This window comes from Perognathus longimembris, chromosome 4, assembly GCF_023159225.1.
Source record: "Perognathus longimembris pacificus isolate PPM17 chromosome 4, ASM2315922v1, whole genome shotgun sequence".
NCBI classification, from domain to species: Eukaryota; Metazoa; Chordata; class Mammalia; order Rodentia; family Heteromyidae; genus Perognathus; species Perognathus longimembris.
In genome coordinates this window covers 22,288,581-22,314,979 of record NC_063164.1, presented here as the reverse complement: position 1 = coordinate 22,314,979, position 26,399 = coordinate 22,288,581, and the positions used below count along the sequence as shown (strand labels likewise).

The 26,399-nt window shown below is 37.6% G+C and overlaps 2 protein-coding genes across 8 annotated transcripts in view; one reads left to right on the top strand and one right to left on the bottom strand.

The window, feature by feature from the left end:
* Positions 1–906: 906 nt before the first annotated feature.
* On the top strand, positions 907–17,849 carry Rpe (ribulose-5-phosphate-3-epimerase). Of its 5 annotated transcripts, none has more exons than XM_048344842.1 (7): positions 907–1,058; positions 1,703–1,722; positions 7,374–7,453; positions 12,707–12,846; positions 13,056–13,190; positions 14,020–14,106; positions 15,945–17,849. In XM_048344842.1, exons 1-7 carry the CDS (start codon positions 948–950, stop codon positions 16,065–16,067), a joined length of 696 nt encoding a protein of 231 aa, XP_048200799.1. In that variant the 5' UTR covers positions 907–947; the 3' UTR covers positions 16,068–17,849. The 5 variants fall into 5 exon arrangements, with proteins under 5 accessions (XP_048200799.1, XP_048200800.1, XP_048200803.1 ...); XM_048344846.1 differs by having other exon boundaries at positions 927–1,058; positions 1,703–1,733; XM_048344845.1 differs by having other exon boundaries at positions 966–1,069; positions 1,703–1,733.
* The window catches only part of Kansl1l (KAT8 regulatory NSL complex subunit 1 like), a 98,803-nt gene continuing 90,139 nt past the window's right edge, over positions 17,736–26,399 (bottom strand). For all 3 annotated transcript variants that reach the window (XM_048344838.1, XM_048344839.1, XM_048344841.1), the window contains 6 exons: positions 25,822–25,940; positions 25,227–25,351; positions 24,085–24,139; positions 22,143–22,255; positions 20,370–20,538; positions 17,736–19,433 (listed from right to left, as the gene is read on the bottom strand). In XM_048344838.1, the coding sequence (XP_048200795.1) occupies positions 19,203–19,433; positions 20,370–20,538; positions 22,143–22,255; positions 24,085–24,139; positions 25,227–25,351; positions 25,822–25,940 (812 nt within the window). In that variant the 3' untranslated portion in view covers positions 17,736–19,202. The remainder of the gene's footprint in view (positions 19,434–20,369; positions 20,539–22,142; positions 22,256–24,084; positions 24,140–25,226; positions 25,352–25,821; positions 25,941–26,399) is intronic.

Here is a 26,399-nt window from a genome sequence, read left to right as displayed (position 1 = left end):
AAGGAAAACAGGTACCTCACCTGTATTTCACTGCCCAGATTATGAGCTGCTGGAATGACTGATGAGTTTCCCCATGGGAAAGTTGAAGGCCCAGTTGTTCCTTGAATATGGCTATAAAAGCAACAGGAGTAGTTGTCACCAGTCAGGATTTTAATACAGTCTATTGAGTGCCCTATCCTTATCCCCTAGAAACTACTCTTGCTATGTGCACTTTTTGTTTTTTCTCACATGGTTTTTCCTCTTTTCCTAACTCAGACTCCAGACACATAGCAGCCAGACAATTTCCACGTCTGCATCTCGTCTAAACAGTAAACAAATGTATCGAACCTGTCAATGAGCACTGATAAGAGAGGGCAAAACAAAATAAAAAAGCAGGTACGAAGAACAAGGTACAGAAGCAGGAAAACTGGGGACCACCACCAATCACGACTTCACACTAAGCTGGATGAGACCCTGGGCTGGGAGCTATTACCTGAACTCGGTCTTGTACTCCTCACAACAAGGTAAAATGCAGGGCTTTGTGTCATCAGGTGAGGAAACCAAGGCAGGAAGAAAGGACTTGAGCCTGAGTGGCTGTGGGAGAGAGAGAAATAGGAGTGGGAAGATTTTTAAAGGGAAAACATAGGAGCTGGAGATGCAAGGAACGTATAAACTTATGGTAGTGAAACAAGACGTGAAGAACCGAGGACCGGGAACTGCAAAGTAAAACTGCGCGAAAGCAGCTCAATTAGACAAGAAGGCACAGAACTGGAAGCAAAAGCTTCTCCATCAGGCCCCGCCCCCGGAGAGGCGGGACTTCCTCCCCTCCCGGGCAGGATACTTCCGTCAGAATCCGGAAGACTGTACGGAGAAGGGGCGTGGCCAACGCTGCGCGCCCAATCGGGGCTGGGGGTACGCCTCCGCCTGTCGAGGACGCGTGAGGTAACTTGCTCGGGGGAACCAGCACCATGGCGTCGGGTTGCAAGATCGGCCCCTCCATTCTCAACAGCGACCTGGCCAATTTGGGGGCCGAGTGTCTCCGGATGCTAGACTCTGGGGCCGATTACCTGCACCTGGATGTAATGGACGGGTAACTCCTCCGGGCTCGGGTCGGGCTGGCCGCGCGGCGTCGGGACGGCGCGCCTTATTGAGCGCCTGTTGGATGCACAGTTGCCCCGGTACCTTGGGGCTCCTTGTTTTGTTTTGTTCGCGATATTGAGAGGGGAACTGAAGTGGGAGCCGAAAAGGCCCTGGCTGGAGCTGACCTGACTTAGCATCCTGGGCCACGTCCCCAAACCTGAGCTCCTCCCTTCCCCCACCCAACGTGTGGTGCGAGGACCAGGAAGCGACCTTCAACCTCTAGTAGGACATCCCTGGCAGGTGCATGTGGAGAAACTGAGGCCCAAGGAGATAGGCATGACTTGCCCAAGCTCATATAGCTAGTTATTGGCAAAGCTGGGGAGAGCAGACTTGTGTAACGCATAAAAGAGCTTGGCACCTGGAATGAGATAGCCAAGCTCTGCCACTGGCTGGAGATTATCTTGGACAAGGCACTTAACCTCATTGAGCTTCAGTTTCATTACTGGAAAAAAGGGACCTTTGTGGAATGATCCGAGTGCAAGTAAAATTTACAGTGGCCTGGCTTACAGCGAATTTTCTATGATTTTTTTTTTTTTTTTGGTTACTACTCGAATTCTGATTTTCCTATCTATTTTCTCTTCAGGCACCCTGCTCTTCAGGGAGGTCAGTTTTTTGTAAGTAATTTTTAAGCACTGTAGTTATAGCACATAATGTTGTTTAGGATCGCATACAAGTTTATTAAGCTTGAAACACACCTAGAGAAACCAGTTATGACTCTTAAAGAGTGCAAAAGGTTGTGAGAGATTTACAAACTTAGATTTGACTTTGCCGAGGATCTCTGAACCCCACTGTTACTTGGGCCTAGAAGCACAAAAGCCATTATTTTGGGTCAAGGTAGAAATGTGAACTTACTTCAAATAGGCAAAAGTTATTCCCCCTTCATATTTGCAAATTTCTGTTATTTACAAAAAATCATTACCTACTCCCAACCCCCGTTTTTTAATGGCACTTCTCTAGGAATTTTGCCTTCCTTTGTTCTGTTTGGTTAAATCTTTCCTTTCTCAGTTTTTGCACTCCACTCTTAGGACTACCCAAAGTCCTGACCCTCCAGTACTAAGAATCATAGACTAAATGTGTAAGAAAGATAGTAATATTATCTCTTAAACGTTTGATATTTAGTTTGATTGCCATCATATATAACCATACTGAATAGCTAACACTTTTTCTTGAAAGTTCTACTCTCAGAGATGGCAGGTACATTTTGTGGCTGAGAAAACAGAATGGAACACACCTGTAATCCTAACTAATCAGAAGGCTGAGACGGGATTGACATTCTGGCCCAGGCCAAAATATCTGTCGGCTAAGGTAGTGGAGTGACATCCTTGAGTGAAAATGCTAATTGAGCCTGCAAGGCCCTGAGTTCAAGCCCCAGTACTGATACCAAAAAAATTAAAAAGAATGGAGCAAGTGACAAAGATACATGTGTGCTTGATACTGAAAGCCTTTTGCTTTTAAACAAGTTGTGTATGGGTAAGTGACTGGATAAGAAAAAGTTTGTCTGCTCCTCAAGAGTATTAATGACAGCGGTAGTGGTAGGAGCTCTTGACTGTTATATTCTGGTGTGTGTGTGTGTGTGTGTGTGTGTGTGTTTGTGTGTGTGAATGAATTCCTATATCTATGAGACTGGTACTGTTATCACCAGCATTTTTGACAATGAGGAATCTGGTACCCAGTCATACTCAGTCACAAAAATGGAGGAACCAGGGTTAGAAGGAATGTAACAGTTTGTATTGGCTCAACAACTAAATGGTGTCCTGTGCTCATAGATAGAATGATTTAAGACACTGTGTCCTTGAAGAGCAACTAAGATTTTGCACGCTTATTTTTGTTATTTATATATATGTGTGTGTGTTTTATATATATGAATTTTAATTTATATATCTCCCCTGATACACTGAAATACTTTCTTGAAACAGGATCTGTCTTGCAGTAAAATACCTTAACAGGCTTATTTATCATTGGTTAAATAAATGAGTGGTTAAGTCATAACAGGAATTTTGAAGCAAATACATTTGTTCCCTACTTTGCCTGATGGCACATCGTAAATATACTAAATAAGATGAAGATTTTTTTCATTGATCCTCTTTTGCTAACACAGTTTTCATGCTTTTTAAACCTTCATACCATTTTTGAAGTAAGAGCTATTTTTCTTTTTGGTTTTCAGAGGAAGGAACCAGTTAGGGAGGTTTTTCTCCTTGCCCCATATCCTGCCAGTATAGACGGAACCTAGTTTAGCTGGTGCCAATATCTCTAAACGATGTGCTGCGACGTTTCTTAGGTCAGGGGTAAGGGAGCGGGCTGTGAACTCCTTTTTCAAAGTTCTCTGGCCACAAGGTACCTACCTCCTAGTACTTCCCCTGTGTTTCTTTTGTCCCTGGCTTTTACTATGAATCTTCTAACATTACACTTTTGATTTGCTTTTTTGTTTTCAAGTCTCTTCCTTCCCCATTTAGAAGTACCAGTGTTTCTCCTAGTTAAAACTCAATTTATCTAGCAAGTCGGAAACTAGTTTTGGGAACTATGGATGGTGAGACTCTGGTCTGGAATATATGGATAAAGGACAAGTTGGCTTTGGGGGGGTGGGGGGGCAAGAATTGCATAAACAAAAATACATTATGAGGGCTGGGAATGTGGCTTATTCATAGAGTGCTTGCCTAGCATGCATGAAGCCCTGGGTTCGATTCCTCAGCACAACTTAAACAGAAAAAGGCGGAAGTGGTGCTGTGGCTCAAGAGGTAGGGTGCTAACTTGAGCACAAAGAAGCCAGGGACAGTGCTCAGGCCCTGAGTCCCAAGCCCCAGGACTGGCAAAAAAATAAAATAAAAATAAATAAGTAAATATATATCTATATATATATGACAGCACAATGACTGGAATTGTTCCTAAGCATAGGCATAGAACATATAAACTATTCCTAAACTATTACCTTAGTTTAAATTTGAAAGTTTTAGCATTGATACTGAATTTCTTTTGAAAAAGATTTTAGAGATTTTCCAGCACCAGCCCACACTATGGCAAGGCTCTGGTGGCTGGAACTGAGTGGAACAGACACTGCTAGCCAGGTTGAGTATGCATCTCCCCACCCCTCCAATCTGAATGTTGTCTGCCAATGCCCATTGGCAAGTGAGTTGGTGATTTGAGATTCACAAGAACAATGTTTTCTGGTTACAGTCATTTTATATAGCCTTAATCCTCTTTCCATCTTTGCCTTGTTAGTTCAGCTGTCTGAAGTAGATTGTATTACAACCATATTTAAGTAAAATTTAGGATTAATGATGCAACATGATAAAAACAACTGTCTTCCTGAATTATAAGCAGTTATAGTTTAATTCCAGCAAGTTGAGAAAAAGCAATAGTTTTTACTGGATTTTGTTTTGTTCATACTCTAACCCAAAAAGCACCTCTAAGGAAAACATACAGAATAAGATGATGATGAATCAGACTTTTCTGGTGCAATCTCTATTAGCATGAAATAATTTAGCATTTTCCAGGTTGGCCTAATAGAACTCCCTGAAACATTGGTTAAAATTTTAGCAGCTCAGACCTATTTGGAGTCATTAGGCATAAAGGCTGTAAGTCCATTTATAACAGGTGTTTGTGTGGTAAATGTTATCTGGCGAATTCTGACTTGATGCCTGGGTTTGTAGCCTTTTACGCTTTGAGTTTTCCCTAAGAATATAGGTGCATATGTTCTTCTGTCTCCTTAGTAAACCCAGTACAGCAAATTGATCATCCATAGGACACACTGTTCACATAATTTTGGATCAGTAGTTGTTTAAGTTATGCCTGTGTTTCTCAATAAAATAAATTTGTTTGATTTTCACGGTTTCTTAGGATGTTGTTGTTCCTGTTTTATTATTTTATTGTCTTTAGGGATTTCAATTCAGCCTGTCAGTTTAAATGTTTCTCTCATAATAAATGACAACAAAGCCACACTACAAATGAAAGTGGACTGGTGGGGGGTGTGGATCAGATGATAGATTGCCTGCCTAGCATGTCGAAGGCCCTGAGTTCAATCCTCAGGACTCCCCCCAAAAATGAACATCATAAAGATATCAAAGCCTATTGATTCTAGAGTTGTAAAATATTCAGTTGGTGTCACTGCCTGCTTGCTTGACCCTTGTTTCTAGTTTATGTAATACAAGCATCTTGTCTATAATTCTCATCTATAAAATACAAATATGGTACCAGTGTTGTAAGATTGCTGTGGAATTTAAAATTTTTTTTAATGTATAGGGACTGCTCAGAACTTGTATCTATATGAGTTTATAAACTATATGGGTTTTAGTTTTCATGAACATTCAGCCCATCATCTTAACGTAAATCTTAACCATGGTATTCTGTCTCTTTCACTAATCCTTACCATGTTAGTAATCAATTGGTATATCCTATCAGTTTTATTGTCTTACTATTCTTTCTATTCCTTGCCACTTAGCATTAGCTCTTATCTTTCTTCATGTGATTATTGTCCAGTCCCAACTTCCTGTTTTATTATTCGTATATTATGTCTTACTAAAGTCTCACTTCATATTTACAGTGGAATAAGGTCCAAATAACTTAGTTTGGAATTTGATGCTCAATTTGATATAGTCTACTTAAAGATTTTTTCTATCAGCCACACTGATCAGTACCATTCCCTCTTCTTTGAACCAAGCTTGCTTATTTCTGCCTTCCCTTGATTTTTTAATCTTTGCTTCATTTCTTTTTCCACAAATTCTGTTGCCTTATCATGTGGCGATCTTTTAAAAATTTGCTTATTTGTATGTTTTACCTGTAATCTCATATTGTCTCCTTCTTATTGTTTACTGTTTTTCAAAGCCCAGATTCAGTCAACATAACATTGTAGTTTATTTCTTAGTCATTTAACAGTTCTGTAAAACTGTCCTTCCGTGCAGTTACTCAGGGCTCTTCCCTCTTCCTGGTGGCTCTCATTCCTGAGAGGCTTTACTGGCAGTAAGGTAAAGTGAGAACAGGAAAGGAATATAGGTTGAGCACCTCTAATTCAAAATGCTTGGGAACAGAAGTGTTACAAGCTGCGTATTTTCAAATTTGGTCATGCTTATAGAGAGAATGAGACATTTGGGGGGTGAAATCTATGCCTAAACGTGAGTCGTTCATGCTTCAGGTATGCCTTCCACAGATCTGAAGGTAATTTTATGCAGTATTGTTAGTACTCGTGCATTTTCACTGCCACCTGTCACGAGTGGAATACATGGCTCAAATTGGTGCTCAGAAAATTCCCATTTTGGATGTTTAGGAATATTCAGTCAACACAGTTTACCTTCTGGATTCTGCATGACACATACCATTCAACTGCATCACAAATGAAAAGTAATGATGTGGGCAGCACTGAATGTAAAGAGGGCTGGGAAATTTCCTTGTGTGAGCTTCCCACTGATAAGTAAAGTGTAACAGTAAGGTTGGGAATTGTGGCAAGTCATTAGCCATCTCTATCATTTTTGCAAATGAGATTGTGAAGTCCTTTAGGGTAAGTGGGGCCTGTAGTATATTTCTTTATAAAATATAGTACTTGGTGCACCTAGTATGCCACGCACATAGAAGAGGGTTTTGTTACATTTTTAAGTGAGCAAATGGCACAACAGGTGAACTGGGTTAAGTTCAAGGTTAAATAGTTGGCTCTGATGTCAGTAGATGTAATATGAATCCTACCACCACAGACTGTTAAGTGAATGACTCAAGGATGTCATTGATCTCATATTCTACAAATGGGTATGGTTCAATGCCTGGCATGTCATAAGTTTTCAGTAACAGTGGCTATTGTTAAACACATTCTTAACTAATTATCCTAAAAATATTTAATTCAGTTGTCACTTAACACTTGTGAATGAAATGGATTAGGAGTAGCCACAAGTTCCTGTGACAAGCTAGGATTGGGGATACCTGTGTTCATGTCCTAAATTTTACTAACTAGGTGTGTGACTTGGGCAAGTCATAAATTTTGGGGTTTGTCATCTTTCCATTGTCTAATTTGTAACTATTGATGCATTACAGGCTAATTGTTACGAAGATGTGAAATTATGCATTTGTTTAAATATGAAGGAAATGTTGCTTTGTAAAGCTGAAATTTCCAGTTTTTGGTTTTAATGTTTTAAGAAGTACTTATGATGCAAAATGGTCAATTGAATAAACATTGCAATCTCAACTAGTTTCCTCTACCTTCATCAGACTGATATTGAGAGAAATACAGAAACGAAGCTGAAAACATTTAGAGTAAGATTTTGTTTGTCTTGTAGGCATTTTGTTCCCAACATCACCTTTGGTCACCCTGTGGTAGAAAGCCTCCGAAAGCAGCTAGGCCAGGACCCTTTCTTTGGTAAGTGGGTGTTATACCATTTGAAGCTGGATATGTTGTTCAAATAAAGGAAACATGGATGCTTTACCTCTTAAATCAAGTTCATCTTGCACCTTTGCTGTTTTACCTCCAAAATTGTTCCTTGTGCTGAGTCTTCAGTGGCTTGATTTTAGTAACTAGCCAATGTCTCCTACCTCAGGACCTTGGTACTTGCTCATCTTTACCTACAAAGTTCTTCATGTGGCTAATGAGTAATCTTTGGGTCTCAGGTCATTTGTCATTTCCTTTCAGAGAGTTTGAAATTTTACTCTAAATTAGCCTTTATCCAATGATTGTGATTACCTTTCTTCCTAGACTTTCCTTCGTTCTGAGGTTTTCAATTATATGATCATGTGGACAGAGACTGAAAGCCCCTATTTACTGTGGTATTCCTAAAGCTGGACTTTGACACGATAGGAGCAGGCTGTCCTTTGTTAATTCTATTTTGAATCAGTTGCCTAGTTGTTCTAGACACCATTTATTTCTTTCAGATTGGAGCTTTCTACAGATGATGCCGAAATATGCTCCATTTGGTGGTCATAATTTTTTTTTAATTGTGGCTTAATATTGGAGTGTGAACTCGGGCCTAACATTTGATAGGCAGGTGTTCTAGTATGTGAACCATCCTCCCAGGCTTTTTTGATTTATTGTTTAAGTAGGGTCTAAACAATTGTTTAGATAGGTCTCATTTGTTTTGTTGTTATATTGCCTTGTTTTGGAGTGCTTTTTGTTTTGTTTTTTTCCCTGACCCATTTGCTCCAAATACAAAGATGGCAGGTGTAATCATCACATGCTTGGTTATTGAGATGGGATCTCACTCTTTGCCTACGGTGACCCCAAACCACAGTTCTCCCAGTCTCCACCTCCTGAATAGCTGAGTATACAGGTACATGCCACTGCTCCTGGCTTGAATTAAGTTTTTTGAGATCACAGAGTGACCTGGAACTTATTTCAGCTCTAACACAGATTTAGTCCATATGTTTTTACAGCCATTATTTTAGGCTAAGCTAGCAATTGCTTACTTGCCAGATGTCTGGTACATGAGAAATTACAAGCTTTTGTAAATGCTGGTTTTTATGTAACATAGGAATAAAATTTAATTTGTCACCATATTGTAGAAGAACTCTATTATTCTGTCCAGTATGGTAGCTACAATTCATATATAGCTATTTAAGTTAAATACACTTAGAAGTTGAGTGGTGTTTTTTTTTTAAACCACTTGACCACATGATGTAAGTTTTCAGTAACATGTGTCTGGTGATTACTGCTTTGAACAGTGCAGCTATGGGTCCTATCCACCATTGCAGGAAGTTCTGCTAGATGGAGCTGCTGAAGTGTCTGTACACTTTGAGCCCAAGAAAATGTGCATTATTGCATCATTCCTGAGGCAGAGCAGAGAACATTCCACCAACATATTTATCATCTTGAAATTTTCCATGAGTGAACTATATAATCCTGATTATCTAAACTTTCTCTTTTTGCCAGTATTTGGAAACTGTATTGTCTACATACTTTTCTTCTTTAATTGGTGTATTCCTGATTCTGTAGTCTTTTCTTGTGAATCAGAGTTGTTGTCAAGACTGTTGTGAGGGGGCTGGGGATATGGCCTAGTGGCAAGAGAGCTTGCCTCGTACACATGAGGCCCTGGGTTCGATTCCCCAGCACCACATATACAGAAAACGGCCAGAAGTGGCGCTGTGGCTCAAGTGGCAGAGTGCTAGCCTTGAGCAAAAAGGAAGCCAGGGACAGTGCTCAGGCCCTGAGCCCAAGGCCCAGGACTGGCCAAAAAACAAAAAACAAAAAAAGACTGTTGTGAGAAATGATGAAATAAATATCACTGTTTGCTCCCAGTGTGCAGTAACCATAGGACTCTTTTACCCTTTCCCTTTTACTTGAGTCCCTGGAATTACTTAACTTTGTTGTCTATGTCTCTTGCCAGTATCTTCCACTTCCTAATTTTCCTCCTCCCACCACAGTCTCTTCCTGGTTTTACTTTTTTTGCTAATAAACTTGCTAACTAATTGTTTTAGAATTTGGTCTAAAATAAAGATGGATGTTCCATGGACTTTAATGTTTGGGTTATCGCAGACACTTGTTTTTATATTAAGAAGCGCGCGCGCGTGTGTGTGTGTGTGTGTGTGTGTGTGTGTGTGTGTGTGTGTGTTTTAATTCTTAGCTCCAGGTTACTGGACAATTGTATGAATATACTTTAGGAACTAGATCAAGTAGTATACATAATTTCTAAAGTTGCTAACTAGTCAATCTTAGTAATGAGTAGAAATAAATATCTAATGAACAAAAGGATAGCAAAAAGTGTCTTAGGCTCTGGGTTCAGTCCCCAATATTGAGGGGAAAAAATGGAAAGAAAGAAGGGAGGGAAGGAGGAAAAATGAAGTTCTTGTTATTATCTAAATCAGTGATAGTCCAGGTATACTATTGGGACCCATAGAAATTCCTAAGACCTTTCTACATCACCTATTAAGTCAAGACATCCTCATAGTACTAAGATAGTAGTTGTGGTTTTTGTATTAATGGCACAAAAGCAGTGGAGTTAGTCACCCCAGAGCAGTCTAGTGACACTGAAGTGTAATCATAGCCATTACATGCCTAATTATGATGTGTTTGGAATTATCTTCCGTGAAGCCATAGAGATCATTGAGTCTACCAAGTGCTGGCCTTTGTGTGCCTGTGGTACTATTTCTTAATATGTAAATGGTAGTAGGAAGTACTTCTAAACCAGAAATAGTTTATAATAAACCATGGAGAAACAACTACTTGATAAGCTGATTTGGAGACTTGACTGTTTCATTGTCATTTTTTCTTTAAAACCAACAAATGAGCTTGTCACTTCACATCAGTTTGTTGCCACTAATACTTACAAAGGAAAATTAGGACATTAGAAAGATTGCATCTTATTGTACTAAGCTTGACGGCCTCTCAGTACAGATACTCTTCATTTTTTGTTGGGATTAAGTCCCAGTAAATGTGTTACAAGTGACTGCAGCCTGTTAAATTATCTTTACTTACATGGGCCTTGATGATAATGTGAGATGGTATTTAAATGATGTATTTTAGGGTTCTCTTCAGCATATCTGAATACCAGAACATCTACCTGTGTGCTTTGTTAAATAAAATAAAGGTTATGTGAGCACAGCACTGGGATACTGTGACAGTTGATCTGATCATCAGAGATGGATATTAAGTGGGGCAGGTAGTGGATTCATAATGAGTATAGCAGAAAGGCTGATTCACTGTGTAGGATGGTGGGGATACTCAATCATGAATCATTTATTTCTGGAATTTTTTGTTTATTTTCCAACCATAGTTGACTGCAGAAAATCTCAGAAATGTGGCTGTGGGAAGGGAAACCATGGATAACGAGCAACTACTGTATAATATTAGTTATGACTTAATAAGTTAATTTATTTTATAGCTTATGATTTAATAGTAGGTACTTTAAATGCTTTAGTTTGAATTTTAATACATATTTATAAACAACAAATATCAACAAAAGTCTTTGAGGAGGCTTCACAGTTTTGAAAAGTTTGAAGGCTTGATACTGAAACATTTAACTTTCTCTCTCTCTCTTTTTTTCCTTTGTATTGTCTTTTTTGTTGATCATAGGGCTTGAACTCAGGGTCTGGGCACTGTCCCTGAGCTTTTTTATCCAAGGCTATAGTACTCTACCACTTTGAGCCACAGCTCCACTTCTGTTTGAGAACTCCTGATCTTGTGTTAACAGTAGGCAGATTTGTTGACTTGTGACTTCCTGAAATTGTAAGGACTCTCTATAGAGAGCAGCTAATAGTTAACTGTGTATTCATGATTGAGTAAGGATAATAATGACCTATAAGCTGAGGAATGAGTTAGCTAGATATTTTAACTGAGTTAACTGAATTTTTCTTGTTTTAGTATAAAGGGAAATAAGAGACACTGAATGGAACATGATCTTTTTAAGATTAGTATTTTGCCTATCACCGTGTGCTCTAATTGAATTGCTTTTACTAGCATAGAATGATTTGCTTCCGTCTTGACTTCAAACACTTGCTAATCTTTCTAACAAAGTTTTATTGAGCTTAATAGTCTTGGTTAAGTTGTGGAGTGTTTAGCCATGTCAGAAATATAGTTATTCTAGTAAAATAAATTCACTCCCATCTGTCAGGTTCTTTTCACTTACTTCTTGGTCTAGCTTCTTAAGCTCTCTCTCTTTTTTCATGAAATGCTGTTATGTTTTAGGTCAAGAACTTGGAGGGTCCTATCCGTGTGCCTTTATGTATTTATATGAGTCAAGCATTAGAATTAGTGTAAATATCATATTTCTAATCACTCTGCCTTTCCTTCTAAATCTGTCCCTCTTGTATCTTCTTTCACTTGGTTAACAGCACTTCTGTTCTTCTTGTGTAAGTTCAGACCTTTGGCCTCACCTTGATTCTTTTCCTCCTGCCTCTACCTCTAAAGCTGTTAACAGTTCCTACTGGCTATACCTTCACATCTCTAATTATTGCTATTATTCCTTCTCACCTGGATTGTTGTTATAGTAGCCCCCTGTGGTCAGACCTTGTAATATAACTCAAAATCCAGGATTGCGTTGGTCTTTCACCCATTTCATTTGGAGTAAAAGCCAACTGCCGGCAAAACTGCTGTCTTTCCTCTGCATGTTTCTGCCAGTATTACCTCTGCCCCAGCCACACTGGCTTATCAACTGCTAATCTAGTTTATATGCTCACTTCTTACTGTGTTTATTTTTTTTCTCACCTACTAAGAATAATCTTCAAAACAGTAGAGAAACAGCAGCTGAATCTTTCCTCCTCCTTCCTTTCCTTGGGCCTAAAATGGCTAATGTACAGAAAGTGCTTAGTAAACTTGATTTAATCACAAAGGCTACATGGGTAATGTGACTTCTTTTTAGATGCATTTAGAGTGACATTTCCTAGATGTGGACTTAACTTTCCTGATCTATCATCATTATTCTTCATGCAGCAGTGGACATGTTGTGGGAAAATGTTTGGGTTTTAATTTCCCCTGAATGATTTTAACCAAACTGTCTTGAGAATAAAGGAATTCTGGAGACAGGGCTTGGTCTGTCCGCCCATGCTTAAGATCTATCGACTTAAACAGTTTTTGTCATGCCAGAAGAATTTATAATCGAAATGGCAACACTAAAGGCTGGCTTTGTTAATGTGAGCCAGATGTTTTCCTGCCAATAATATCGGGAGCTGTGTATTTTCTTTCTAGACATGCACATGATGGTGTCCAGGCCGGAGCAGTGGGTAAAGCCAATGGCCATAGCAGGAGCCAATCAATACACCTTTCACCTTGAGGCTACTGAGAACCCAGGGGCTTTGATTAAAGACATCCGGGAGAATGGGATGAAGGTAGGAGAACAGTAATATGCTATTCCCTTTCAGAGTTTGGAAAGTTCTTGGCAAACAAGAAATGATAGGTAAAGAAGACCTGACATAAACATCATTCTTCAACTATGAAGCCAGAGTTAACATATAAGTCAACTGGGCCTGAGAGGCCACAGTAATATAGTAGGAAATAATTTTATTGATATGCTATAGCATGCTTGTCTCTCTTACAGGTTGGCCTTGCCATCAAACCAGGAACTACAGTTGAATACTTGGCACCGTGGGCTAATCAAATAGATATGGCCTTGGTTATGACAGTGGAACCCGGGTTTGGAGGGCAGAAATTCATGGAAGATATGATGCCAAAGGTAAAAGAAGTATTTCTCTGTGGGCTTTTATTCATTAAGCATATATTGAAAAGCCTGTCAATTAAAATGTATCCATTACAAAAGTGAAGAGATGGATGCCTGCTCCTCATTGTAAGAAAACATGATAGGAAATGTAACAGATTTTGGTTTTAAATCAGAGTTGATATTATGTCTCTGTTGTGAAGTTTCTTTTCAAAACTATTAACTCCTACTATTCGTTCTCTTGGGAGTTTTCATTGATTATTGAGATGTTTTCTTTATCTTGTGTCTATGAAGTAAAATCTCTGATAAGCTAGCACAAATTAATTGCTATTTGCCAAACAGAACAAAACTCAGTACATAAAAAAAGTACGGTAGAGGCTGAGCATGGTTGCACAGATTTGTAAATCTCCATTATTCCAGAGTACCCGGCTTGTGGTTCCAGGTCAACTTGAACAACAAACCCTCATCTCAACAAACAGACCATGGTGGCATGGTCTGTAGTATAGATAAACCTATCTACGGGCTGAATCTTGGCAAAAAACAGAGATCCTATCTAAAAAACAAAAGCAAAAGTCAAAAAGCTGAAAGTGTGACTTGCAGGGCAGAGCACCTGCCTAGCATGTATGAGGCTTTGACTCCCAAAATCTTTGTATGGCTGTTTAAAACTGTAATCCCCCCCCAAAAAATGTAATCCCCAATAATGTTTTGTAGAGGTATATAGTTCCTTTATGAGTGCTGGAGTGCTTTCCAGTTTGAAAGGCCAGTATTCACTATTGGAGTTTTGTTTGGTTGTTACCCCCTTGTATCTTCTTAAGGAGTCACTGTCTCTTCGTGTGTGTGTACCCAGGTCCACTGGCTGAGGACCCAGTTCCCATCTTTGGATATAGAAGTGGACGGTGGAGTGGGTCCTGACACGGTGCATAAATGTGCAGAGGTGAGTGGCTCTCAGCAAGCCTCCTGTAGACACTGTGTGGGGGCCAAAGAGATTGCTCAGATTATTTCCTAAATGGACTGACTTCATCTGAAAATATTTTTGTTTTACTATAGAGGTAGGAAAATAAAGAACTGTGCATGAATTTCTAAAGAACAAAAGCTTTTAAATAATAAATCCTGGTGTCCGTTAATACTGAAGAAAATCATGGGTTTTTTGTTGTAGTTATTTTTTGTTTTGGTGGTACAGGGGTTTAAACTCAGTCCTCTCACTTGCAAATAAGCAGGCACTCTTTTACTGAGCCATGGTACCTTTTTATTTTAGTTATATACAGATAGTCTTGAAGTTTAGCTCAGACCTGGCCTGAGGCTGCAATTATCCTAAGGACATCTCACAAATAGCTGGATCACAGGTGTGTATCACCACACCAGCTTATTTGTTGACATGGGTCTCATTAAACTTTGATCATTGCTTGTTTCAAACTAGGCCCTTCCCGATCTCTGCCTCTTGAGTAGGTGGGATTATATAACTACACCCAGCTGAAGAAAGTTCTTTATACAAAAAGAATATGTTTAATGCCAGCCCTTTGGAAAATTAAATTCCCAGGCCTTGTAGTAAGATTTCCTTATGAACAGAGGGGGAAGAAATTCTTCTGTAATGGCCATACTTTTCTGCATAGTACATACCTGTCAAAAATTTGCATTCACTCAGTATGAGTCTGCAGGCTAGTCCTAGCTAATCAGGAGGCTGAGATTTGAGGATCACAGTTCGAAGCCAGCCAGGACAGAAAGTTGTTGAGACTCTATCTTCAACTAACCACCAGAAAACAGAAAGTGAAGCTTTGGCTCAAAGTAGTAGAGCACTAGTTTTGAGCACAAAAGTTCAGGGACAATGCCTAGGCCCCGAGTTCAATCCCCACAACCAACAAAATGGAAAGTGTGAGGCCAGTCTAGACTCCATAGCCAGACCCAGTTTCAACAAACCAAAAGCTGAACAAAACAAAAAAAGTTTGTCAATGATAAATACTTACCGTAAAGCAGTGTCCAGTTGATCATGGAACCACTTGTGGGATTGCTTTAACTGAACTATTCTTTGTTGCTTTGCTATGTCTAAGTATTTCAGATAAAGAGGCATGTTAAGGGGCAACCCTGTCAAACATACTTTCATAATTTCTATGAGGAATGTTGTTAAGAGTTAGAATGACTGTTTATTGAGTGACTGGTATTGTCAGAAAAATGTTCAGGTGCTATGGTTTTCCTCCTCATAGCAGTGAGTCACAATAGACAGGTGTCTTCTCCACAAGTCAAATCCTGGGAAGCTCAGAGCTAATTTTTGGAGGCATCTTACTTGAATTTGTCAATTTATTTTCATTTATTTATTACCTTTAAAGTAGCATTTTGACAATCTTTTCAGCTACTTCAAAACTATTCTGGAATGCTAAGAAAACTTAGACATTCCATTCTTTCTGACACAAAATGAAGAATACTTTAATGTTCCTAACATTATGGGTAAATTCAGTTCCATAATTGTCCTTTAGATAATCTATACATTTTTATAAATAATTCAGATAGTAAGCAATTGTTTCTTTGGTATCTCTGAGGGCATTGGTGTGTGTGTGCTTACCTAAATCTTAAGAGAATACTCTAAATTCTTACTGATTTCTTAAAAAATAATTTTACACCTACAATTTTTAGTTCTGTGTCTCACTGGAACTACCTGGCTCATCTTTAAATGGCTTATGGACCGAGTTCTGGAAGATGCATCAGTAGACCTAGAGAGTCCAGTAATTCTGTTTGAGTTTTTCTTCTTTAAGGCATAACTTGAGTGTTCACTTCTTCCAGGCAGGTGCTAATATGATTGTGTCTGGCAGTGCCATTATGAGGAGTGAAGACCCCAGATCCGTGATCAACTTATTAAGAAATGTTTGTTCAGAAGCAGCTCAGAAACGTTCTCTTGATCGATGAAACCACAAGAAACCCAGTGTTTGCCCATGGAACCATTTGACTGCAAAACAGGAATATTGACTACCAAATCACATTGCATTTGAGTGCTGCTTTTCTAACAGTTCTTCATTTCCAGTGATTCAAATTGATTGTGCAGAACATTAAGAGGTTAGAAATTGGTCTGTGTAAACACATTGTTAATGATGCAATTTAAAAATTAATGTAATGAATCCTGTTTTTACTGGAAGAACTAATTTTTGTAAATGTGAAAATACGGCTAAATTGAGGTTGTGAATACAAATGTGTTTTAATGCCTACGGAAGGCGTAGTATCTACTACAAAAGATGTCTTTTCTATAATTTTAGAAACAGTGTTCATTCTGTTGTTTCTCAACCATTTTCCAAAAGCAAAGGAAAGCCTTATCTAAGTGTTTTAGTTTCATTTTTCATTCTTTTTAGTTAATTTCAGTTGTGATTTGTTTATACGCTTGCTAAGGAAAACTATAAAGATACGTAATTTGGATGGGAGGACATACAGAGGCTAACATCTAAAATGTTTATTTTTCCACTTTTAGTCTTACAATTGATGCTTTAACAACTGGGAAACCAGTGTAAGTGCATGCACAGAATTTTATCAAAGTGACGAGTTTTCTTTGTCAAATCAGGTGATACAGTAATTCCTCCCTGCTCCTGATTTTCCTCCTCTTACCACATTCTTAAAGATGGGAAAGAAAGCCTCTGTTTAGAATTTATATTGACCCTGCCCATATGTGGCTGTTTGGCCTTACCAAATCACCCAACCCTTTTACACTTACTGACTCATTTATGTGTTAATAGAACTACAGTAACATGCAGAGTTGAGCTGAGGATTAAGAAATTACTGGGTATGTGGGAAGTTTCCAGTTCCTAGAATTGAGAGTATAATTAACACAAAGTGGCTGGCATTATGTAATTTTACGTTTTATGAGTCTTAAAGTACCTTAGTATAGCCTCATTAAACCTGTAAATTATTCCTATAAGTGGTAAGACTGGTATTTTCATTGCATTTAAAAAACGAAGAAGGTAAAGCTAAGATTTCATCCAATAAGGTATATAATTTCAGATATCTATTTTTTTTAAAAAAAAACAAAAACAAAAGACAGAGCCCTGAATAGGTAGCATAGAAAGCAAGAAACTACTTTTACTTAATATTGTCTTATTTTCGGCCTAACATTACTCTTAGTGAACCAGATGGCCAAGAATATTCTGCAACTTGGATCTTGACACCCCCCCCCCCCCAGGAATACATATTTTATTCCAAGAAAGACCAGGTAGGCAAAGAATGCCAAGATAGAGCTAGTCCATAAATTATTTATTACTGTTCTCAGTTATGCAAAGACTGTTGAGTATTAGCTACTTCATTTTTCTGAATATTCTTGCCATATAATAAATATTGCAAGAAATTTAGAGATCCATATCATTTCTTATATTAATTTCAGGGTCAATATCACCACTTTTCATCAAACTACTATGGATGTTGAGAACTGAGGTTAAAAAGTAATAATGCTAAAAGTTATAATGAAATAGTACTTAAGTTTCTTCTTATCCTACAAGGTAAAAAAAAATTCCCTAATATCTGTTTTTGTCTTGGATTAAGGAAGCATTTGTGCATGAATTGGTAGCATATAATCAAATCACACAACACGAGGCATATAGAAATAACTTTAATTAAAAAACATACATAGAAGATTATAATATCAGACATGACAAAGATTTGAATTTATTTGCCAGGAAAACTTGAGTTTGTCTGGCTTTTGTTTTCTTTTTCTTTAAAAATAAATGTACAGTAAAACTACAAGCAAAAGTTTGTTAACTGTTGAATCTGAATGTGTGCCCCTTTCCAGGAACCAGTATAATCTCCAATCCTGAACATATATTTGGGTGTCAGACTCCACAGTCTCTAGCCAAATGGCCAGAGTTTTCAGTAATGGGTACTACAACTTAAATTACTTTTCTTACATGACAAAAAGTGATTTATACAAATTGTCCTTAACTTTCACATAGAAGAAAAAATAATATCATAGCTTTAAAAGAAATTTTCCACCATGCACACTCCTCAGTATCTAATATTGAAGTCTTGACCTTTGGAAATGTTCAATTCTCAATCTAGGATGCAAGTAGTAAGAATAGATGTTTATATGAGTGGAGTAAAGAAAGACCAAATTATCTAGGAATATGGTAAGGTTTCCATACTAGCTAGACATTAGCTAGAATACAACCATTTACAAAATGTTATAATACTAGAACTTTTCTGTTTGTTGCACAGTTTAAATTTGTGATTTTTCTTCACTAGGTACTTAAAATAGGTAAAATTCAAAATGAATTTTCAAAGATGCCATAGCTAAAATGCATCCACATTTAACTCTTCATTTGATTGTCTAAGTTCTAGTAGGACTAAAACAAAAAGTAGCTGGTGGCAGTCCAAGATACCAGTGATTTTAAATAAATGAGTATTGTGTTACCTTATGTAATAATTTCCATAAATAACTCCTATGGTTAAGCAACAAAAACAAGAACAAATACCCTCCCTCTCTTCATAGTCAAGACTTTTATATATTATCAGTGGAAACCTGTGCTTTATAGTTATTGCAGCATATATTGCATAGAATAGTTCATACATGCGTTCTAAGTGGAATGGGACATTTCTAGTGTAATTTTAAAACTGTGTGCATGTGTGTATATGTGTGTATACATGTGTACATATTCTATACACACATATTTGTACATTAAATGTATTTCTGAGGCAATTTTGGTGAATTGCCATGCGAACAGAAGAAAAGATAGCTGTCATTTGATGCAAATCACATGGGTTTTTGTGTCAGATGGTAGGGAAGCATGGTCTTAAAACTTAATAATGTGACTTGGCACCAAATTGCAGCACTTGACACCTTGTATAAGAAATACAAATGACTAGCACTCACCAAGAGCTGAAAAGCTAGGTGCTTCTGTGGTTCAAGAAGGAAGAAAAGACTTTTCTTGCCTCTTACAAACTGCATAAAAGAAGAGTACATGCAGTACATTTTGTAATCTGGAACTGTGACCAGAGTGAGTGGAAGATCCACAACAGGGCTCTTTTTCCCTTCCATTCAACTACAGAGTATTCCCAGTGTGTTCCCTGTCACCTGTTTTTTTTAGCATTAGTGAGTCCCAGACCAAAAGTTTTATACTCTTCCATTCCATCCAGCTGCTTTTTTGTGTGGAGGCCATTCTCTGGTGCAGTGGTACTGGAGACTTCACCATGAAAAGCTGTGCTTGCCCTCTGAGTCTCATCCTTGCTTTCATCCTGGCAAAGCAAGGCTGCTGTGTCCTCATCCTTCAGTGGAAAAGCCCGTCGTTCCCACCACAAAGACTGAAGGGGGAAACATTTCCAGTTAAGTTTCAGCTAATTTGTTTTATTAATTTGTCAAGTAACCTGCACCTGTAAATTTTGTCATTATTTTGTTCTTTTAGCACATGTAGATTTGCATTTGTAATTAAATACCTCAATTCAGTGGGACTCTGAGGATTATCTCTTTGTGTTTGTCAAGAAGAGGAAATGGTACAGGACACTGGTCTTCATTTTGGCCTCAGAGCATTTTCGGCAATTTTTTTTAAAGTGTTAAATTAGTTTGTTGCACTTCTTCAGCGCCTTCATTTCTGGATTAGAGGTATGACTAGCAGTAGAATACCTGACTAGCAGACTAGCAAGTACAGGCCAGAGTTCAAAGCCCTAGTACCACACAAAAAATGGGGTAGGAGGGAAATCTTCATTTCTATATCACCATTGTTGAATTTTTCTTCTCTGATTTTTTTCAACTTGAATATTTCTATAATCTCCTTTCTAAATCTGATATTTCTTTTACAATCTATATATGAATAAAGGTGCCTGAATTTTATGGATGCAGTGTTTAGAAGATGTTCTCTTCAAGACAATGGATCTATGGGGAGACAAGTAAAACCCTTTAAAAGGAGAAAGCAGTAGCCTTAACATTTATATGTACCAGGTGCTCTTGTCCATAAATTAGATTTGTTTCATAATGAAACTTTGATAGTGGTAAGTAGGTACAAGTTGCTACTGACATGCTATGTCAGAAAAATAAACAAAACCCAATTCAAAAAAAAATGATTGCTGCTAGTGATGGAACTGGAGTGCTGCATTCCAGGTCTGAGTCTTACCCAGTATTGTTAGGAAGTATCTCCCTGAACGTGCGCTAATACATAATGTAACATAGCAGTAAGCAATTTACTCAAGGTTAAAAACAATTAACAGGCAAAGAAAAGGAAGCGTTTGGAAAATTATACTTACCTTACATTCCTCATTTTGCTTTAAAGAAGGGGAGTCTTGTGCACACAGATCGAGGTTCTCTGAGAGAGGCTGAGGAAGGGTTTCAGCAGCGCAGCGCTGACCTCCACTGAGGTCATGAAGGTATTCTTTCAAAAGCAGGTCTGGCCCTTCAACATTTTTACTGAATGCTCTAAAAGAAAGTAATCATCACCATCACCATCTTACCATTTTATGAACCTAAGGTGATAACCTTAGTGATAACTAAATGCAGTTAATAGCTTTTCTTTAAGCAACTCTATCTAGAAGATGTAAACTCCTAAGATCATCTTCCTGGTGTGATATTTTCATATCTCAAATGTTTAAATACAGTACTTCATTAAATATCCTGTCAATTGTAACAGAGGTTTTTGCTTTGTTATTTGATTTATTTTATTATATTTGGAAGACAAGAAAGGGCAATTTGTTGATCCCTACAGCTTTAGAGTTCTTGCAGTATTCTGTGAATATTGTAATGTTATCCATGAATGCTTCAATTCACATTTTCCTTTATTTCTGGAAAGTTTTATTCTGGAATGTAGAGAAAGATGAGAATTGCAGAATCTCATTTGCGTTAGGAGAACTCTGATCAAGGATCTACAGCAAATCTTGCTATCTTCAAACCTAAACAGACAAAGGTGTTTAACAACACTTAAATAAGATGGCCTCTTAACTGAAGTGACTGCCAGACTTCAGATGATCTTGCTTTTCGAATTTTGACTATACTAAAAAACAATGAAATGTAAGTATAATATAACCAGATGCTTTCAAGTATAGAATAACTAGTTATATCTTATTTCTTTTCCTCCAAGGCCTATTTGTGTTTTTGTTTTGAGACATTCTCACTATGTAACTCAGGCACTTTCAACTGTTGATTCTCTTTCCTCAGCCTCTCCCGTTGTGGGATTACACACGTGTGCCAACACACCTGGTTCTACTTGTTTTAGAGAGCATTTTAAGCCAGACACTGATAGCTTACACCTTTAAACCTAGCTACTCCAGAGGCTAAGATCTATGGATCATGACTCAAAGCCAGTTGAGGTAGGAAAGGCTGTGAGACTCTTTATCTCCAACTCACTACCTGAAAACCAGAAGTGGCACTGTAGCCCAAAGTGGTAAAGCACAACAGCTCAGGGACAGGGCCCAGGCCCTGAGTTCAAGCCACAAGACCAACCCTCCCTCCTCTCCCCCCCCCCCCCCACAAAAAAAGATACTTGACTTATAGACAGGTTTTGGGGAAATTTTTATTTAAAATACTATTTTTGAAGTAGCTATAGGAAAATGGATTACCTGTATTCTCCAGTGTTCTGTCCACTGTTAACATAGATTGAAATTACCTGCTTTTGGTGGCGTGTAGGTTTGAGACAGAGTCTCACTACCTCAAGCTGGCTCCTCTTGCTTAAGCTTTCCAAGTGCTAAGATTATAGATACTGTGCCACTACACCTGGCTAAAATGACATATTTTATATAGAGAGAAAATTTTCATACTGTTTGCTAGGTAAGTCTATTCCTGAGCCTAGTAGCAAACTTGAGCCAATGGAATGGAATAAAATAAAGAAATTCATTTCATTAGTATATAATTAGCCAAATGTATTTTGACTTAAAAGCTCAGTGTGTATATACATTTAAGTGGGGGTGGGAGGACTACATATTAGTCATGTCCTTATATTTTTCCTTCTATTGGTCTTCCCCAGAGTTTATGCAAATTTTTGTTCTTTCCATGTGGATTCTGTAGCTTTGGGAATTTAAAGTACTTGCCTGCTATTTCTCCTATGCCACTTGCTTTGCTCCCACAATGACCACCTGGCTTGTTCTCTCTCTTCATATTTTTTGTGTCTTAGAGAGAAGACTTCATCAGAAAGATCTTCTGTCTGGAATTAGTAAAAACAAAGAAAAAATAAGACCTTTTGCTTCTGTGGGAAGCCTTTTGAAATAAGTTTCAAACAGTTCCTCACCTAAAGAACTATAGCAAGCAGACACTAAAGTAAATGCAATCTGTATCAGATAGCCCTAAGTTCCTGAAAGGTATCAGTCCAATTTGTTAAACTTTTTTTTATTCTTGGCTTATGTTTGAAACCTAAATGACAAATGAGTTCATATTGCTTTCTATTTTGCCACAGCATACGCAAAATAGTCAAAATTCTTTATTCCTTCTGCAGAGGTTTTATTGATTGTCCATTGTGGCACACACATTATTAAGAACATGTTAATATCAACAAAAAGTAAACACTGAGGTAAATCAGAATTTAGTTTCTTAATCTAGAATTCTAACCCAAATGACTAGGTTATGGTATTTGGGTATTTGGGTTTTCTAACTAGGACCATTTATCTAACACTAGATACAATAATACTGCTATTTTGACTTTCCTCCTAGATTTTCCTGTTATGTTTTACTTTGGAAACAAACAATAAAATAGATTGGTTTTGAATACCTAAAAGTAAAAAAACAATTATATTAGAAGATGGAAGGGCATTAATGGTAATTGGAAACCATGACTGCTGGCACAGACTGTTGAATATTTTCTCTGTCATTGCTTCTAGTGACCATTACTTTGCGATTGGTTTGGTTGTATAATATTGTTTCCTGAAACTTTCTTATCGTAATATACTTTTCCATATACAGGTCTACCATCCTTTACCTGCAATTCTAAAATACAAGACCCTGAAAAAATAAGTTGTTGTTTTTTATAAAATTCTGAACTTGATCTGAAGTGATGTGGATAATGTTACTGTATGCATTTACTATACAAATTTGACTGCAGAAACATTAATGTTTGCTTAATATAGGAATTCTGGACTGAGGATTAATGTGACATGTACCCTATTTTCTGAAGTTTTGTTTTCTTTTGGAGACAGGCTTGATTATACATTACTATATTTGTAGTCACATTTTATTGTAGCAGCATTATAGTCACATCTCATATAGGAACATTTTAAAAATACAATTTTATTTTTTAATTTAAAATTTTTGGAATTATCTATAGTTGTTCAAAAGAGTTCCAATATATTAGTTCATGGCCAAAATGCATCTTGATTAGTGCCACCTTTTCTATATCAGAAACTTTTTTTCTTTTTTTGTTGGTTGTGGGGCTTGGGCGCTGTCCCTAAGCTTCTTTGTGCTCAAGGTTAGTACTCTATCACTTGAGCCACAGCAACACTTCGAGTTTTTGAGTGGTTAACTAGAGGTGAGAGTCTCACAGAGACTTTTCTGCCCAGGCTGGCTTTGAACTGTAATCCTCAGATTGCAATACTCAGAACCTCAATCCTCAGCCTTCTGAGTAGCTAGGATTACAGGTGAGCCATCAGTGCCAGGCTGAAAAACATTTTTTTAAAAATAAAATTATGGGCTGGGAATATGGCCTAGTGGCAAGATCGCTTGCCTCCTACACATGAAGCTCTCAGTTCGATTCCCTAGCACCACATATATGGAAAACGGCCAGAAGGGGCGCTGTGGCTCAGGCGGCAGAGTGCTAGCCTTGAGGGGGAAGAAGCCAGGGACAGTGCTCAGGCCCTGAGTCCAAGGCCCAGGACTGGCCAAAAAATAAATAAATAAAATAAAATTAGTACCCATTTTGAAACTTTCTTTTCATAAATGAAAAAAATAAACCCAGAAGACAAAGGGTTTATATTTCTTTTTAGTTCCATAGATATCACAAAGTATATATGGTACAATTTTTCTATTCAATAAAAGGTTGCATACCTCTTCTTCACCTAAGTTACATTTGTCCAGAGGCTGAAGAATGACCATCCTCCAGCTGTTGAAGATATAAATCAGTTTCAAACAATTCTTATTTGTAGCAGTTTTATTCTCTAAGCACAGCTAAATAGTATTTTATTTGGGGGGACTTGTATAATTCTCATGGTTGTATTTTAGTACTTTTTTATAAATGAAGAGAAAGAAAACAACAAAGAGAAGGCTAACAGTAAACAATCTTATGCATAGCTGCATTTTGTATATAATAAGTATATACTAGATGAATTAATAGTATGCTGACAAACTGACTTGGCCACATAAGAGGAATAGACTGATTTGTAGTGTTCACCAGTTTTTTGTTTTTGTTTTTGTATAAAAATGCATATCCTGGGGCTGGGAATATGGCCTAGTGGCAAGAGTGCTCGCCTAGTATACCTGAAGCCCTGGGTTCGATTCCTCAGTACCAAATATATAGAAAACAGGCAGCCCTCCTTAGCCCCTCTTTAAAAAGAAATATTGTAAAGGTGATGTACAAGGGGGGGGGGTTACAATTACATAAGTCAGGTAATGAGTATATTTCCTTTTGAACAGTGTCACCCTCTCCCTCTTTCTCTCTCAGATGTTCCCCTCCCCATTTCCCTCACCCGCAAGTTGTATAGTTCATTTCCAACATAGTGTCTAGTGGGAATCACTGTTTGAGTTGGTTCACCCTTTGTCCCACCATTTCTGTGCCTCCTCTTCCCCTCCCCAAATCAGATAAACTAAGGCATTGTTTCTTATTGTCACAAGTGTTTCTTGCCCCTCTTTGAAACCTCATGCAAATGTAGTTGCTGTCTTTGAACTCTACAGCTTTGTGCACCTCTGTTAAATGGAAAAGATTATTTGTGGCTGTAGCTCTTATGTCGCTAAGGTAGGAAAATAATGGGGAAAAACAGCTTAGAACGCTCAATTTACTAGTTTAGAAATATTTTGTACTGAAAACTGAGGAAGTTTTGGTACTATAGGGCACTTTTTCTTCATTTCCCCTATGGTTATATAAATAGGAAAGAAAGGAGCAGTATCTTCTCTCAATTTAAGTTTATTAAAGAAATAGTTAATCAGTTATTAAAGTTCATTAAAGAAAGAAAAATAGATAAAAATGCACATACCTTGGAGTAAGTATTTCCTTATATTGAAGTTTCTCTAGCTTAGCTGGAGCTACTAATGACATGGGAATCACAATGTTATCAATGTCATAAGAACTCTCACTTCTTAACCTCCGTCGTGCAGTAGTCTGCAAGACAAATATTGTACTACTTTAGAGTAGTATCTAGGTACTTTTGGTGGTATCCGTCAATTAGTGAACGAAGAAAAATATAGAGAGTACCTGTCACATAATTTTTGTAAATACTAAAATCTGACTATATTAGGAAAACCTGTTAAGTATGTCTGTCTTTTGTAAGCTAAAACAATCCTGGCCAATAAATAAAGTCTGTATGTCTGTATGTAATATTCTATTACTGGGAAAGGCTATGAAAAAGTATTACAATCTTCATTTAACCTATCCCCCCAAGCTTCACACTGTTCATTTCTAAGCCTTCCTACCTTTTGACCTTTCTATTCCAGGCTAGATAAATTCATCAACAGCAACAAAGATCAGATTAAGAACAACACTAGTCCTGAACTCTCATTAACAAGAGTATGTTTTAGCTTCCTATGTTAGAGTAGCATTGGGCATGAGTGGTACAAGGGGGAAAAACTTACTTGTGATGATGAATTCTGGATTCTTGATAGAACACTGACATTGGAGACAGCAGTGAAATTGCAATGGGATCCTGGTTCTGTACGTTGAAAGGGAAATTCTTCAAATGAATTCCTTTCTCCTGCCATGGAAAGAAGCCTTCAAAATATCATACTTGAAAGTGACCAATGGATTTTAGAATTACCTTCTCAACTAGATGAAGCAATTGGTACTTACCTACTTTTTATATTTTAATTAATCTGTCAGCAAACAAATTATTTATGAAGAATCTTAACTCATGGTGTTGCTATGTATTTCCATTTTCTGAAGTCATAGCATTGTTCATTGGTATATTCTTATTTCTTCAGTAATCTTTATCTACTGTCTACCATATTCTTGTTTTCTGTGACCCCTATACAGACTGCACTGTCAAGACTGATCTTAATTTTCTTAACCTCACAGATAGATGATAGATATGTATCTTTATATAAATTTTATAATATGCTTTATATAGACAGATCCATACGAAGTTTTGAAAATTTTCTACAATACAGTAATGTACTTTTAAAGCTCTTGTTCTCATATTCATTTTTATAGCATC

Excerpts from the sequence above, each read along its gene's own strand:
- Rpe (XM_048344842.1), top strand. The coding sequence starts at position 948 with ATGGCGTCGGGTTGCAAGATCGGCCCCTCCATTCTCAACAGCGACCTG. Across the intron at positions 7,454-12,706 it reads AGGCCAGGACCCTTTCTTTG|ACATGCACATGATGGTGTCC; the intron begins GTAAGTGGGTGT and ends TTTTCTTTCTAG. Across the intron at positions 13,191-14,019 it reads TGGAAGATATGATGCCAAAG|GTCCACTGGCTGAGGACCCA; the intron begins GTAAAAGAAGTA and ends GTGTGTACCCAG.